Source organism: Podarcis raffonei, chromosome 17 (genome assembly GCF_027172205.1).
Source record: "Podarcis raffonei isolate rPodRaf1 chromosome 17, rPodRaf1.pri, whole genome shotgun sequence".
Lineage (NCBI taxonomy): Eukaryota > Metazoa > Chordata > Lepidosauria > Squamata > Lacertidae > Podarcis > Podarcis raffonei.
The window spans coordinates 21,505,923-21,522,791 of NC_070618.1; the positions used below are offsets into that span (position 1 = coordinate 21,505,923).

The 16,869-nt window shown below is 40.7% G+C and overlaps 1 protein-coding gene across 1 annotated transcript in view; it reads left to right on the forward strand.

Moving 5' to 3' along the window:
- Positions 1-16,869, forward strand: part of GLDC (glycine decarboxylase) — a 38,161-nt gene that overhangs the window by 15,999 nt on the left and 5,293 nt on the right. Inside the window, exons 7-21 of the mRNA XM_053371915.1 lie at positions 183-379; positions 1,192-1,288; positions 1,933-2,038; positions 2,639-2,778; positions 4,428-4,508; positions 5,728-5,825; positions 7,227-7,311; positions 7,457-7,498; positions 8,368-8,510; positions 10,004-10,079; positions 12,543-12,668; positions 13,245-13,394; positions 13,871-13,983; positions 14,389-14,530; positions 16,135-16,246. Coding sequence (XP_053227890.1) covers positions 183-379; positions 1,192-1,288; positions 1,933-2,038; positions 2,639-2,778; positions 4,428-4,508; positions 5,728-5,825; positions 7,227-7,311; positions 7,457-7,498; positions 8,368-8,510; positions 10,004-10,079; positions 12,543-12,668; positions 13,245-13,394; positions 13,871-13,983; positions 14,389-14,530; positions 16,135-16,246 — 1,708 coding nt within the window. The remainder of the gene's footprint in view (positions 1-182; positions 380-1,191; positions 1,289-1,932; positions 2,039-2,638; positions 2,779-4,427; positions 4,509-5,727; positions 5,826-7,226; positions 7,312-7,456; positions 7,499-8,367; positions 8,511-10,003; positions 10,080-12,542; positions 12,669-13,244; positions 13,395-13,870; positions 13,984-14,388; positions 14,531-16,134; positions 16,247-16,869) is intronic.

Genomic DNA, 16,869 nt, shown 5'->3' on the forward strand with positions numbered 1-16,869 from the left:
ATACCCCAGCACAGTTGCATTAAACATGAAATTAAGGCATTACTGGTTCTTTCATTGTTGTTTTCTTTGAGACGTACTAGAATCACTTTGATTAAACCTTAGTTAATTGTCATTGGTATTACATAACATAGGCCATGGTTCATTTGTTCTGACAATGATGCTGATCTCTTTTCTTGTTTCAGACTCTAGTCTGCTGTGCTACTGACCTGCTAGCTCTGTGCATCTTGAGACCTCCAGGAGAGTTTGGTGTTGATGTCGCTCTGGGCAACTCCCAGAGGTTTGGGGTGCCACTTTGTTATGGCGGGCCACACGCAGCCTTTTTTGCTGTCAAGGAGAACCTGGTGCGAATGATGCCTGGAAGAATGGTAGGAGTTACAAGGTAGGCTAACTTGAAGCCGAAAGCTTCAATCCTAGTCATGGGACTTGTGCTGAAGACATCTCGGGCGATTGTGCAAAACTCCATCCTTCTGATAACACATTTCCCTTGCCATGAAGTGATTTGAGCTTTTTGTCAAATATGAGACACACATCTTCTTGGGTAGAATATGATTTATTTATTTATTTTACTTACATATGCACTAATATATAAACATAATTTCCTCCCCTCAAATCACTTTCCACACTTACTGCGCATAGAGCTTCACTGTCCACATGGAGCTTCCATGCTTTCAAAGGATTCCTTAGTAAATTTTCTGTATACATCCCTTTACATATGCAAAGACGCCATCTCTGTTCAGCTGGAACTTTACTTCCACAGTTGTGTGTCCCCACTGGAACACCTTCAAAAGCCTAAATTGGAGGAGTGTGCCCAAGAAACTAGTATATAAGGTTTAGGTCAAGGGCACACAACATAGATTTCATAGCATGTATCAGTCAAGCTTGTGGTTCCCCTTGCTCACAGTCTGTCAGGCTTTGTGAAACTGGTCCTTACATCTTGTTTTGTGGAATTGTCATTTGCACTATTGGGCTTTGCACTCAATGGTTCCATGTGATTTCAAGTGAATAAGAGGGTGCCTTGACCGACAGATTGGTTCAGGAACAGTTTGGCATTTTTTTAAATGCCTTTTTAATTATTTTGCTCAAGCATCTTAGCCTTGCATTACCTTCTTGAGTATACCGGTCACCTTTTATTAAGAAAAGCAGAGCTGTTCTTTGTTGAGAGAGTAACCATTTTTCTTTTTATGGCTCAAGGGATGCTAATGGGAAAGAAGTGTATCGACTTGCATTGCAAACCAGAGAACAGCATATAAGAAGGGATAAAGCTACAAGCAACATATGCACTGCGCAGGTGAGCTTTTCTTCAGTCGTTCAGTCATTTAAAAAAAGTAGTAGATTTATAAACATTTTAAATTTTGTGTTCACACTATTTGAATATGGGGATAGTAAAATATGTGGGTATTTTGGGGCAGTATGCAGCTGCTTCTGCTGGCAAAGGTGTGAATGAACGGGAGGGGAAGGAAATCATTTTTTTGTAAACACTGCACCTGCTTTCATCTGAAACCCCTTGTGCCATATCCCACAATTTTCCAAAGGATACCAGAATCCTTCGGAGCACATTTGGAAATGCACAAGGAGAAGCGACAGATACCACCCCTCCACTCCCTTTTGCAGAAACCTCATTGGGATCAAATAACTTTTCCAGTGAAGAGGAACACAGTTAGATACAACTTTCTCTTCAATGAGGCCTTTCTTGCAAATTTACATTCAAGAGATCTGAATGATTCTTTTATTGTTTTAAAATGTCAGGAATGTAATTGTAACTTTTCATTGTGTGGGTTGATTTGAACTCGATTACAAATAGAATGTTTTAAATATTAGTGGATTCTTTTTTCCTAATATACTTCAAGGCCCCCCCCCTGAAAAAAACCTTACACTAACCTGCTAGTGAACTGACTTATTCCACACACCCCTCCCCAATTTTGTGCCTTTTAGGCACTTCTGGCTAATATGGCTGCTATGTTCGGAGTCTACCATGGCGCTAACGGACTAAAGCACATTGCCAGGAGGGTGCATAATGCCACTCTCATCTTAGCTGAAGGTGAGTTAAAATTAATCTAATGGCTGCATGATGGAGACTCTTCAAAGATTTGAATATTCTGTGCAACAACTGAAATCTATTTTATGTACCTATTTGTATACTGGTCTTCATTCCAGGGTAGTAAACAACAAGTGCAAATAAAACATTTTATGTAATAAAACTTGTATAATAAAACTTGATTATTAACTAGAAAAAATGTAGACATGATAAGGGAGACCCTTTCACTTTGAAACAGCTCTATGGTAAATATCTGATAAAATAGGCACTCAAGGAAGAGCTTTAGCAGAAGAAACTGAAACTCTGAACTAGGATTAAGATAAATTGGAAGATTGCATATCTGAGGAACCAGACGACGTGGGGAAAAAGGCAACAGTGCAGTTTATAGTGATTCATAAGACAGATTTGGCTACCAGTCTCTTCCCCCACCTGCCAACTCTGAACAAATTTAGGCAAGTCTGTTATAACACCAGTAGAAATCCATAATCCCAGCATATTGTTGTTGAAAACCATTATCAACCAAAATACTGCATATTATGTGCAGAACCTTATAGAAATGTGAGCAGCCAGTGGAGCGAAGAGTTCACATGTTATTTCTGCTAGGTCTGAAGAGAGCTGGTCATAAACTGCAACATGACCTATTTTTTGATACCTTGAAAATCCAGTGTGGATGTGGCGTCCAAGAAGTCTTGCTCCGAGCAGCCCAGAGGCAGATAAACCTCCGGATTTACAATGATGGTACAGTAAGTGATGGCTAAATTTATTCTTGGATGTGTTCCTTTCAATGTCACATTGGGGCTGGTTGTCTAAAAGCTTTCCTATGATATCATTAAGCACTAGTGTGATGGAGAAAAATCGAGGCTGCACTTTGGTGGTATCTAACTTTGCATAGACTGACTAAAACATACAATCAGATATGCATTGTTGGAGATGTAAAAGATCAAAGGCAGATTTGATGCAAATCTTCTGGGATTCGCATAAAAATGTAAACAATTTTGAGCATGATACGTGAAAGGACTGGCTGTGCTTTACCCAGGAAGCCCCAAACAATCCTGTCTACGTTGTGTGTCACTCTGAAGTTGGTCTTGATCTTACTGCCAAAGTGAAACTTTGCATAGCTCACCTCTGGAAAACAAGAACCCTCTGATAGTCACAGAAGAACTGGGTGTTATGTACTGAAGTTCTCACCCTGGGCCAGCAGGGGGATACTGTAGATAGTTATGCAAATAAGGGATCGAAAGTGATGTTCAGTGATTGGATAGTTTTAGAAAATTGCTACAGTTACATTGTACTGGAGCTCTATATAAGCAGGCTGACTGAACCCTTCAGTTCAGTTCTGTTCTGGCCTGTGAATAAACAAGAGCTGTTTGAAGAATCGCTGTGTCGTCTGATATGTTTACCCACAACCTAACACTGGGGAAAATTGGGAGCCTGCCTAGGTTAGAAAGTCAACATACAATAGTAACACTATACAGTGGAACCTTGGGTTGCAGACATAATCCATGATGGAGGCACGTCCACAACCCGCAGCGTTCACATCCTGAAGCGCCGCCTCTGCGCAGGCGCCAGTGCGAGCGGCAAAACCCGGAAGTAACCCGTTCCGGTACTTCCGAGTTTCCCACTATCCACAACCTGAAAACACGTAACCTGAAGCTTCCGTAACATGATGTATTAGAATTATCCAGACAGATTTATTGAGAGATAAATCAATTGTAGAGAGAGGGAGTGCTGCATACCCTTTTCTTTTGGGGTCTGAATTTTTAAATTCTGCTTCACATCTTCTGAGTTCACTTTCATTAGAGGGAAAAAATGTAAGGGGCAGATTCCATTTACCGGTCCCACTAGCAGAAGCCTATGCAAGGACTTCCACTAACACAGGGGGATTTTCTTCCTTCCCTTCCCCATCCTCCAGATTGGCTTGCGGAGGTCAAGATAACCCCATAGTACATGGGTTGAGGAGAAGGTCAGTCATTTCCTTAGGCAATCAGAAATGCTAATACTGATAACACCTTCTCCGTAGCACTACATTGAATTCCTCCCCTAAATTTTAAATAACTGAGCAGATACATAGTGGAAGTTTGCTGAAATTGCTAAGCACAGTTTTATAAAACATGTTGCTCTTCTACAGTTAAGGCTAGAAGAATTGCATATACAATATTAAACCTATGGAGCAACTGAAAATGCAAAAAGTTTATTGTAAGCTTCTACCAGTATCATTTGATCCTGATGAGAAAATTTGTTACTTTTTCCCTCCTGTTGTAGTAATAGGGACCTTCACATTGGTGAAATGTCAACAGTTGTTACACTACTTTAATGTTTTGTTTTGCGATCTTTGAAAGTACACTGTTTTTTCAGTACTAAACTTTCCTTCCTCCCTTCCAACTGTCAATAGCTTGGAGTATCTCTAGATGAAACTGTAACTGAGAAAGACCTGGATGACTTGTTATGGATCTTTGGTTGTGAATCTTCCGCTGTAAGTAGATCGCAGTTCAGAGTGCTTAACGTTTAATTGGTAGACTCTGTCATGTATTCTACTCAATGTTGATCCAGAGCAGAACTCCAGCGTATAGTTAGCAGAGTAAAAACTTAAGCACGTTGCAGGATTCCTAAATAATAGACCAGAGGCAATTGTGTTTCATCCAGCAGAGCTTTACTGCTACTGAAGGCAAATGAGCATAATGGTCACAAATCCAATACATTCTGGATTGGCACTGTCCATAAAAAATCCAGTTGCAGCAGACTTAACTTAAACTTACAATAATTTATAATAAGACTGAACCTTGACACTAAGCATACTATGTGCAGAACATCACACCAGAGGGAAGAGAAAGTGAAACCCAGGCTCCTACTGGCCTTACTATTATAGTCAGCATGACTCTTGACAGAAAGAGATCACAGAACCAGCTGTACTCAGCTTCTCTGAAGGAATAACCCAAACATCATGAACCTTCTGCTTATTTCTTTCACACAGAGAAGCTTCCAGAACCCTCTTGAATTAATTAGAATAGGAAAGATCTCTTCACATCAGATCAATACTTTCTGTACTAAGAAATGCAAAATGCCAATATTAAATTTTGAGTCCTTAAATGGACAGCTGCCTTGGTGATTTAATTCTCCACTTCCACCTCTTGCTAAGGTGGTTTGAGTATTGTTTTGTGAGATAATGAGGGATCTGAGTTCAATTTAATCAACTTGTACTGCACCAAAATTCTGCATTACACAAGATATGGTAGGAAATATTAGCTTTCAGCAATGAGAAGGGTGGACCAGTAAAGAAAATTATTCTACCTCCCCCAATTATTATTTAAAAAAAACTCCTCTAGTGACTTTGATTTATGGGAACTAAATGTTATTTCCACCTTCTGAAAGACTAGAAGTGTATATCCAGATATTTCTAATTCTTATGTCATGTACATACTTCAGATTAAGAGAAAACTTTTAAAGAAAATATCCTTGCAGACAAAATGCTCATGGCAGTCTTCTTTTAAGAGCAATTTGCCTTGCTTTTGAATTAGGCATAACAGGGTTTGCCTGTATCCAGGGAGCTGGAGAAAGATTTGCCTTTACATAAATACCATGAAAGCAGAAGTGCTGAAACAAGAACAATTTTTTCCCTACTATCTGACAGAATAAATTTTTGAGGGATAACGAGTAACGTCTTAAGAGCCCCCCTGTCTGTCTTGTTTTGAAAGGAACTGGTTGCTGAGAGCATGGACGGAGAAACGAGAGGTATTTTTGGCACTGCGTTTAAGAGAACATCGAAATTCCTAACACATCAGGTATTCAACAGGTTTGTGAAATTAATTAATTTCCCCTTGATATCATCTGAGAAAAGAAGTCTACGAGATTATATTTGTGAGAGAGAAATTTGGTTTAGTATTTCAAAACATTGCTGTGATATAAGCAATGGGGCAGTGGCGGCAGCTTGTCCCCGCAACTGTGGATGCCTAGGATTGCCGCCGTCACCAGGGGGCGCTCTACGTCATCATGCCCACCCCGCCCCAGCATGCTGAGATCACTCGCACACATAGTGGGGTTTGGTGACTTAGCGTATTCACGCTGGGAGGGGGCCGTGTTGACATAGAGACTTGTGGGATCCAGGATTTGACGCTTATGACACGGGGCAAGTTAAGGATTGAGTTACCTAGCTTACGTTTTTATCATTCATATTTACAATGCAGCCTAAATAACTGTGGGCAGAAATGCCTGAATCTAGCAATCCCATATCTATCTGTTATGGCTATCGGGTGGTTACTCGAGAGCAATCAGGCAAGGTGCCTCACTGATCTGTTCTAAAGCTTTATTGATGCTAAAAACCTTTACAATGCAGAGCGCCTCTATTCCACATCTTGCTCATTCACTAGCAGAATCTGAGAGTGGGCGGTCCTTAAACCTTCCCCAGCAGAGTAGTCTCTTGACCCCCAGCCGACGCCTCCCCTCTCTGCGCGAAAGCCTTCTGCGCAAGGAAAGCGTGGGTAAAGGGGGACCTCCCTCCTCCCCGCTTTGCTCAGGCAAGGTGTCCTGGCACCGCCTCGCCTCCTCCAAGCCCTGCATCTCCTCCCCACTAGAGGCGTGGCTCCCTTCATCCGCTGAGGAGGTGCTGCTTCCCACGATCTTTGGGGGCTCTCTGTAATCCATCCGCCTTCCCCCCCCCTCACCCTGAGCCAATGGCAGTTCCTTGACACTATCACTTGATAGCATGGGCATACTGTTCATGGGACGGTCATGGTTCTACTAAGTAGCACACTATGACCTGGTCCAAGTCCAAGTTTGGTTTACTGTTACCGTGTGAACAGGCTGGCTCCCATTTTGCACCCACTTGGGTTTCTCCAGGCTAAACCAAGGTTTGGTTTAATATATCCACATCCAGGATCAATGTGGAAGTCTCTCCTGCTTAACCAAAATATACAGCCATAGGGCAAACCTTAGCTATAGACCATGATTATGGAGGAGAGACCTTAACCACAATTCTGGGTTTGGACAACACACTAAACCAAACTTTTTAACTAATTAGTGCTTATTATATTTGCACTGTTTGCATTATGTAGAGAAAGTAAATTTAACTTCAGTTTTCAAGATAAATAGGAAAGTTGAAGAGGGGCTGGGAAAGGTCCAGTGGTTTTCATTGTTTTATATATTTCATGGCTTGTGTGGTTAACTGGTTTGCTAACGTAAGTTTTTGTGTCTCCAGCTATCACTCTGAAACAAATATTGTCCGGTATATGAAGAGATTAGAAAACAAAGATATTTCCCTAGTTCACAGCATGATTCCTTTGGTAGGTATTAATTTTAAAAGGGGAAAAAAAAGGCAGTTGCTAGTGTCCTTGGTTGAAATATACTGACTAAGTTTTCTTTTCTTCTGCATGATTCTTGTTTTTGTTTTTATGTTTTTACTTACTGACTACATTTTCTGCTCCTCAGGGATCCTGTACAATGAAGTTGAATAGTTCATCAGAACTTACAGTAAGCTTTTTCCTTTTTATTTTCTGAGAGATGTGTAGCTAATCAAGCAATAATAGCCCTTCCCCCAGAATTCCATGTGAACATTAAGTAAAATTAAAGATTGGGGGGTAGATTTAAATAAGCTTTCTTCTCCTAGGAGTATTTTGTGTCTTGGTGAAATCCTTGTGGAAGTGCTCTTGTGAATGGTCCCAGCAACCTTGGGCATATGGTACTTTTTGAAATAAAAATTGAAATCACAGGACCCACTTGCTATGATGCGCCCACTATGCCTCATTGTAGATAAACAAGAAAGTTGTGGAATCCACTTTAAGATAACTTGGACACAGAATCCTATTTAAATTCAAAAGGGTGGAGACGTATTTGATAATATTTGCCTTCAATATTTGCTCTATTGGTGCATGACACAAGTTTCCTCAACCTCGGCCCTCTAGATGTTTTTTTGGCCTACAACTCCCATGATCCCTAGCTAGCAGGACCAGTGGTCAGGGATGATGGGAATTGTAGTCTCAAAACATCTGGAGGGCCAAGGTTGAGGAAGCCTGGTCTATTTCATAAAGCTTTCTAGATTATTTATATTCAAAACTGTTCAGCAAAATGAATCAGTTCTGTAATGCAGAGAAGAAATAGTATACTGATGACTTTTAATAATGACTTTTTTAATGCCATTTGATTTGTATTTTTTTAAAATGTGGTTTTTTTCAAGTTTATAATCATGTTTTCTAGCTGGTAATAATGAGCAACCTATTTTTACGGTGTGGAAACCTAAAAGTCATATATATCATAAGTATCCTATATAATTGGTGTTCAAAAATTCTTCAACCCAAAAGTATTCACTTCCCCTTCCGTGTTTGTGTTTTTCTTTTCTGCAGCCGATTACATGGAAAGAATTTGCCAATATCCACCCCTTTGTACCTCTAGATCAGGCTCAAGGATACCAGCAGCTTTTCAGGGAGCTTGAGAAGGATCTGTGTGAGATAACAGGCTATGACAGAATTTCTTTTCAACCGAACAGGTAGGAACAATCTTGCTTGAACCAGTGTTTTTCAGGCACACTTGCCGTACTTCCTGCTTTTCCTAAGGGCTGTTTCACACATCCATTTCCCTACCCAGATATTCCTCCTAGCACATCTACTGCATGTTGCTCCATCACATGTGACAAATGGCATGTGTGCATGTGGTACAATAGACAGCTCAGGAATGAAAGGTTTGAGCTGATGTAGTGAAAACGATTATATTTTGGGTGTCTACATGGATAGGCAGAGCTTTTGGTTCCAGTAGCAACTATCTGATTTCTGAAGGTGCATGTGATTTGGAGAACTTCTGTAAAATGACAGCAGTTTGGTCACTTGCCCGCAATGACAGAGTTTTCCCCACTGCAGAAGCCCTGAGACAGAAGAAGCCCTACTAGCAAATTTGCTCACTGTTGTTAAATATGTTAAAGGCCAGGTCAGGAATGGCTAACTGTAATAAACAGCATTGCTACAATATGCTGGTTAACTGAATATCCTTTCTTTTCTTTTTCTTTTTTGCATCTGTGTTTGTTGTTTTTTTAAAAACTTTTTAAATTCAAAGTTAAAACAAAACATATTATCCAGAAACATATCATCCTTATTTTTCCCCCATTTTTTCTCCCTCCCCCCACCCTCCCCCACAAAACCCACCCACCCCCACCCGCAGGCTTCCCTCAGTTCCAGTCTTTGATTTCTCTAAGAATGCTGTTTTCTGCATGTTACACAGTTGTATAGATCCTCAAACTATTTAGCTGATTATTATCAATTAAAAGTTTGTGAATGTTTATTCAAAACCAGCCAAGGAGTCCAGTTCGCTTTGTTGCGTCTTCAAATACTTTGTAAAGGGTTCCCATTCATCTTTAAAGTCACAGTTATCCTTGTCCCGTGGCTTATATGTCAGTTTTGCCAGTTCTGCATAGTCCATCAATTTTTCTTGCCATGATTCTTTAGTTGGGGCTTCTTCAGTCTTCCATCCTTATGATATTAGAACTCTTGCAGCCGTTGTCACATACATGAAGATGTTTTTCAGCTTTTTTGGCAGATCTTTCCCTACAATCCCTAACAAAAATGCTTCAGGTTTTTTAACAAATGTTAAATATGTTAAAGGCCAGGTCAGGAATGGCCAACTGTAATGAACAGCATTGCTACAATATGCTGGTTAACTGAATATCCTGACGTCTTTCCCTTTCCTTGACTTCTTCAGGGAAGCAAAAAGGCTATACTGTAGCATGAACCGCTTAGAGATGAGAATCTGTTCATCTCGAATGACTTAACTTGTGTCGTGCACCAATAAGAGATTATATTTCATATCTATTTTCTGTGTGTATATATTTCAGCTAGACAGGATATGTGTGCGCAGCCCAAATTGTAGACATGAACGATACTTGTTCCTGGTGAATGATTAAACTGACTTGATTAACTAAATTTTCAAAAACTGGATGCTGAGCCGAGCTGCTCAGACGCGTATATTATAATAAGCTTTGTGGTCTTGCAGTGGAGCTCAAGGCGAATATGCTGGACTTGCTGCAATCAAGTCTTATTTAAATTCAAAAGGAGAATGGCACAGAAGTGTAAGTGGAAAAGATGAACTTTGTTTAACTCCTGAACTGACAATCCTGCATGCTACTATTCATGCTTAGGGGTGGCACTTGTTTATCAATGCATGGCTGTACTGAATGTATGATTTGGGGCCTGTTTGCATGGGCAAGAGCTCCTCTGTTTACCTTTGCATCCACTCTCCTTTTTATTGAGAGACTAACTACATTGCAAACGTCTTTCCCTTTCGTGCACAAGTAGCCATTCTGTCAGGATTCCATAAATACCACTGGTAAGTGCCACAGGTCACTGTTGAACCACATGACTTTTGATCAGTAGTTCTATTATGCAGAACTGTATAATAAACGGTAAACTTGCCGTGTTCACTTTACAAGGGAACAGATAGAGGGAAGGGACCGGAATAAACCATATTTTGTGTTCCACGTTGAAGCAGTTCCGTAAACACGTGGGATACCTAAAGCCCTTATTGTACAGTGGTGCCTCGCAAGACGAAATTAATTCGTTCCGCGAGTTTTTTCGTCTTGCAAGTTTTTCGTCTTGCGAAGCACGGTTTCGGGAAAGTTTTGGAAAAGCTTCAAAAATCACCAAAGTCTTCAAAAACCTCAAAAAAGGCTACCACACCGCGTGCTATGAGTTGCTCCTCGAAGTCAAGTCGCAACTGTATTAATGGTTTTAAGAAAAAGGAAACAAACTTGCAAGACGTTTTCGTCTTGCAAAGCAAGCCCATAGGGAAATTCGTCTTGCGAAGCAACTCAAAAAACCAAAAACCCTTTCGTCTTGCGAGGCATTCGTCTTGCGAGGTACCACTGTAGAGACATTACTTACCAGGTGTCCATAAATGTTCTGGTCAGTTGTGAGTGGGTATCTTTTATTTTAGGAAGAAGGTTTGTGGTGCCTGCCTCTGCTGGGCTCATTCTGGTTTTTGCAGTTTATTATTTATTTAATAAAATTTATGCATTGCTTGATTGAAAAAAAAAAGAAAAACCCTCAAAGCAGCTTATAAAAAGATAAAACAAGAAAAAACACAACCCTACTTTAAAGCCTTCAAATGTTAAAATACTAAAACAATAAAGTTACCTCGACTTCCTAAGCATCTGGGTTTAGGGACCTTTCTGCCCCCAGCTCACTAGGAACTATTTTCTCCTTGCTGGGACAGGGACAGGGGATCAGTATAGCAATACTTCTGGGCTTCAGAATCCTCTCTGTTTCTGAAGTTCGGTCCTGCGCCAAAGCCAGCCAAAATTCAAGTACCCCAACCAACAGCTTGCAGTATAGCAGCAAAGAGTGAAACATAATCCATACCAAAGCATTGCACAGGTTTATTGAAAGTGGTTGTTGGTCTGTTTTTGTTCCTGAGTTATCTACCCATCAATGAAAGTTGTTGCTGAAGTATAGTATATTCTGTTGTATCTGGAGTGCAGCTAGGCACACATTGTGCCGTTTTGCTGCAGAAATCCAGGAGCCTAGCTCATTAGTGGCATGAAAGCAGAGTTGAGATTAGAAGAAAGGGCATGCCAGGGGCTGGCTCTGGGTACTGAGATTTTTCAAAACCTCACTGGGGCAGCCAGAAGGCTTTTGTGTTGGGATTAGAGCAGTGTTGTTAATTGAAATTCATAGCTAGGATACTTTGAACAGGCAGAGGTATTAGCATCAATATTCTTGCTTTTCAACAAACAATCTATTATTAGGGCTTCATTTAAAAATTCCGCCTCTTGCTTCCCTGCCCAAACCAATGCACCCAATTTAAAAAACTAAATAGCAGATAAACATTGGCTGTTTACTCTGTATACTTGACTCAGAACCATGAAGCAAGGAATAAATTTTAAAAATTAAAAAATTGTCCAGTAGCACCTTAGAGTCCAACTTAGTTTTGGGTATAAGCTTTCATGTGCATTCACACTTCTTCAACTTATACCCAGAACTAACTTAGTTGGTCTCTTAGATGCTACTGGACAACTTTTTAATTTTTTTAATTTGTTTTGTCTGCGTCAGACCAACACAGCTACCTGCCTGAATCTATGAAGCAAGGAGACGTCTGTTTTCTTCTTCCCACAGTCAATGAATTAGCGACATACTATTTGATTCAGCTTTTGCTGCAGAATAGGCATCTTTTTAGATCTGATGACTCCCCCATTCAGAAATATTTATCATCCATAATTTATTGCAGTTTCTTTAGCTCTCACTTTCTGTGTGGTTGCAAAGCACCACTGTCTAAAGTGCTGCAGTTTTTCCCTTACTAACTTGCATGTACTAATAAAGCAGCTCCCACCAGACTAACTCAGATGGCATTTCCTGGGGGGTGCCCCTGGCACGCACAGCTTCCTGGAGGGGCAGAATTCTCCCACATTCAGAATTCTCCCTCTTTTCCATTCATGTGATCAAACTGAACATCTGAAGAGAGTTCAGAGGGCTGCAAAATGTACCTTTAGTTGGCTTTTTGCAAGGTTGACGCTCTCTTAACTTTTCCCCCCGTTAAGGTTTGTCTCATTCCTAAATCTGCCCATGGCACTAACCCAGCCAGTGCTCAGATGGCAGGGATGAAGATTCAGCCAGTAGAAGTGGATAAAAATGGAAGCATCGATATCGTTCATCTTAAGGCTATGGTGAGTTGGTTGCCCTTCTTTTGAATGCATTACAGTATTATAAGCTTCGGCTAAAAACTGTTTAATTTTCAATGGGCATATAAAATTACATAGAAGAGGAAGCTGTGCCTGTCTCTTTTTTTTGGCATAATATTATGCAAAACTTAAATGTGTAGCTTCAGTTGTTAACATGTGCGATAGCCTATCTAATTTTTAGAGTCAGTTCTGTAGTGTGTCCGTTTTTCACAGTTATTTTCCCTCTTATTTGCTACAATTTGAGTGGAAACCAGATAACATGAAAGAGCTGATGATAAGCAACTGTAGCAATGAAGTGTTTGCTGCAATAGAGCATCCTCTCAAAGGAAGACTGTAAATCGAGGTCACCAACCTGTTGCTTCCGGTGGTACCCAGGTTCTGTGTTCTCATTTTTCAATGAAAGTGAGTCTCTAACCTGCTTGCCTGCATAGAAATAAAGTTATGGAACAAAATGTCCCAATACCTTCTAAGCAATTTCTGTGGCTACCCCTGCTATAAATGCTCTGATTTCCTTGATCTCTCCCTGACAATTTTTTTGTCTATTTTTCCTCCTTTTTGAAGGTGGATAAACACAAGGAAAACCTGGCAGCTATCATGATCACATACCCATCGACCAATGGTGTCTTTGAAGAGGATATCAGTGATGTCTGTGACTTGATTCACAAACATGGAGCCCAGGTTTACCTGGATGGAGCAAACATGAATGCTCAGGTGGGAAACCAGTTTATAGGCTCCTTCTGTTAATGCAGACCCCTGACTGAATTTGCGAATCGTGCTTAAATATAAATGTTAAAGGTGAAATTTTGTACCACTTTAATAATGAATAATAATTGACTGGACGTAATTAACCACACTATGAATCTTGTTATTTAAAAAAATCAAGAATCTTGTCTCTGACCTTTCCATAAAATCTAAAACTACATTTTACAAGTTTTGTTTTAGGTATAAAAAAATAAAATACTGAAATTTAGTTACAGCTTTACATATACTTAAGTATAAGGTAGAGGTATATGCTAATCTTTGTTTTGTTGATTTTTTTTTAACAACAGTAAACTTCTGTTTTTAAAAGAATCTTAATTCTTTCCATCAGCAGACTTGATTTTGAAAAATGAAATAATCTCATTTGTTTATCCCTCTAATCCCTTCTCTTTCGTTTTTGAAACTTTGTGCTCTCCTTCCTTTGATAGGTTGGTCTGTGCCGTCCTGGAGACTATGGGTCAGATGTCTCTCATTTAAATCTCCACAAAACCTTCTGCATTCCTCATGGGGGAGGAGGACCTGGAATGGGACCAATTGGAGTGTACGTATCTGGCTCTTATAGCAAGAGAATTCCCCCCACTACTTTATATTAGTCCAGTGCTATAGATATGGAATGTGGCAGTACATAGCCTCACTAATGATGACTGTCTATGGATAGAAAGATGGAAAGCTTGATTTCTTATGAGCCTTTGATGTTTTATTTAAGGATTATTTTGTTGATTTAAAGAACCTTTATTTTACGTTGGAACTATTGGTGGGATTACATTAAGTGGAACATTGCCACTGTATATTGGACTAACGTTAAGATGCCTTCATAAAAGTCTTAAGCTAGTTTTAACACGATAGTGATGGTGCAGTGGGAGAGAGTTTTATTTCTAAATTCTTTCTCTTCTTCTTCTTCTTCTTCTTCTTCTTCTTCTTCTTCTTCTTTTTGGTTCCATTTTAGGAAGAAGCATTTGGCTCCTTTCCTGCCCAGCCACCCTGTCATTGCGTTGCAGCACGAAAAGGATTCCAGCCCACTGGGAACCATCAGTGCTGCTCCTTGGGGGTCCAGTGCTATATTGCCTATTTCCTGGGCTTATATCAAGGTATAACTGGGACGCGGGTGGCGCTGTGGTCTAAACCACTGAGCCTCTCGGGCTTGCCAATCAGAAGGTCGGCAGTTTGAATCCCCACGACGGAGTGAGCTCTTGTTGCTCTGTCCCAGCTCCTGCCAACCTAGCAGTTTGAAAGCACACCAGTGGAAGTAGATAAATAGGTAGTGCTGCATTGAACGGCGTTTCCATGCGCTCTGGTTTCCGTCATGGTGTCCTGTTGCACCAGAAGCGGTTTAGTCCTGCTGGCCACATGACCCTGAAAGCTGTCTGTGGACAAACGCCAGCTCCCTCAGCCTGAAAGTGAGATGAGCGCCGCAACCCCATAGTCGCCTTTGACTGGACTTAACTGTCCAGGGCTCCTTTACTTTTTTTTACCTATAAAGGTATTCTTTGAAACACAGGACAAGGGACTATCCATGGTGCTGAAAATAAAGACCATGGGATCTGGATGACTCTGCAGATTAGCTTAATTCTCTAAGAAGAGATTAGTGGAAGTGTTGGCCAAGTGGAAGGGCCTTTTCACACCCTCTCTGCTTCCCACTGCAGCTCCCCGTGAAGTTTCTCCAGGGGTTGTTACTCCATGACACAGAACATGGTGCAAGGAAAGGATCAGAGAGGGAAGGATCAGGGGTGCATTATGCACACGGAGCACCCCTCATGCAACATGCTCTACCTGATTTTCATTGGTTTTCTTGTTCCATTGCAGCTCCCTGCACCACACCCCTCATGCTCTTCTGGAAGGTTTCCTGCTTCTCCAGAGTGGTGTTTTGGGGGCTGCAGGGGGCGATATTTTAGAGGATAGGTTGGGAAAGGTCCATTGCATAAGCAACCTCTCGTTTGTGAGACTCTAGATTCAAGCCAATGCATTTATTTCCCCAGCTCATCGGACCCTGGAAACTTCACAGTGGGAATGAGGGTGTGCTAATCATGTTTGGCTAGCAACAGTTTCAGAGTTGCCCATTTATGTTCATTCTGGAAATAACCTGTGCTACAAGAGGAGCCCAAGTTAAAGGATAGAGCAAATGCTTTGATGCAGAAGGTCCCAGAAAGAGTACCTTGCATCTCCAACTGGAAGAATCGGGTGATGGGGAAGAGAGCTGCAGGAGAGTTGCTGCAGGTCAGGCTAGACAATCTTAGGCTAGAGGGACCCATGGCCTGCACTGGGAGAAGGTAGCTTCATATGCCTTTTCAAAACTGATTGGGATAGTTTATGAACCAATTGGATTAGCTCCGTTGGTTAGAGCATGGTGCTGATAATACCAAGGTTGCAGGTTTGATCCCCATAAGGGACAGCAGCATATTCCTGCATTGCAGGGAGTTGGACTTGGTGATCCTTGGGGTCCCTTCTATGAAACCATTTTATCCCGATGGTACTTAGCACTGCCAGGCATCAGTACCACACTGCTGACACGGGCAAACAGTTTTTGTCAAGATTGATTCATTCCCGTATATCTTTCATATATAGGTGTATGGATAATGGCAGCGGCACCCTTTATTTTTCTAGAATCTGATACATCTGAGGAAGTGTGCATAGCAGGCTCTGTGAATAATTGCTTAACCTACATGTTCTTATTGTTGGCTCTTTGTCCCTTCAGATGATGGGAGGAAAAGGTCTCAAGCATGCATCAGAGATTGCAATATTAAATGCTAACTACATGGCAAAGAGACTAGAGAAGCACTACAAAGTCCTTTTTAAGGGAGCCAGAGGCAAGTATTTCAGCCTAACATGAAGTTGTCCATAGTCCCAGGAGACAGTGGTGCACACCAAAAATGAGGAGTGGAGGGTTATTGGTTTGCTTTGTTTTTGTTTTCATTATGTATTTTGTTTTTTTTTATTTGTATTTTTATGCCCTGAGATCTTTGGATGAATGGCGGCATACAAAATAAATTTAAACCACAGTTTGACCAGGAGGCAAAATAAATAGTGTTGCAAAAGTAACTTTTCTCTTTGGGAAAATCCATCCATACAAATAAGGTGAATAATCCCAGTGTGCAGACCAATTAATCCATAACACAGAAAGTGCAATGAAAATAGGAAACCCCGAAAGCCAGGTGCATAAGCAAGCCAATATATGAATAAACGGCATAGTCAGAATAGGATGTTTGTTAACCAATGCATTTCAGACCCTGCTGGTCTTTCAAAGAAATGTAATAATAATAAATAAATAAAAATATGGACTGGTCTATCGAATATAAATCTCAAAATAAACAAGGCGTACAAAGCTATTAGACTTAAAAAAGAGAGTTGATAATTGATTGTATTTCTCTGAAGAAGGATCAGTTGGGTCCAAAATGTGTTGGTTGGATTAGCAAGCATCCTTTTTTTTGCT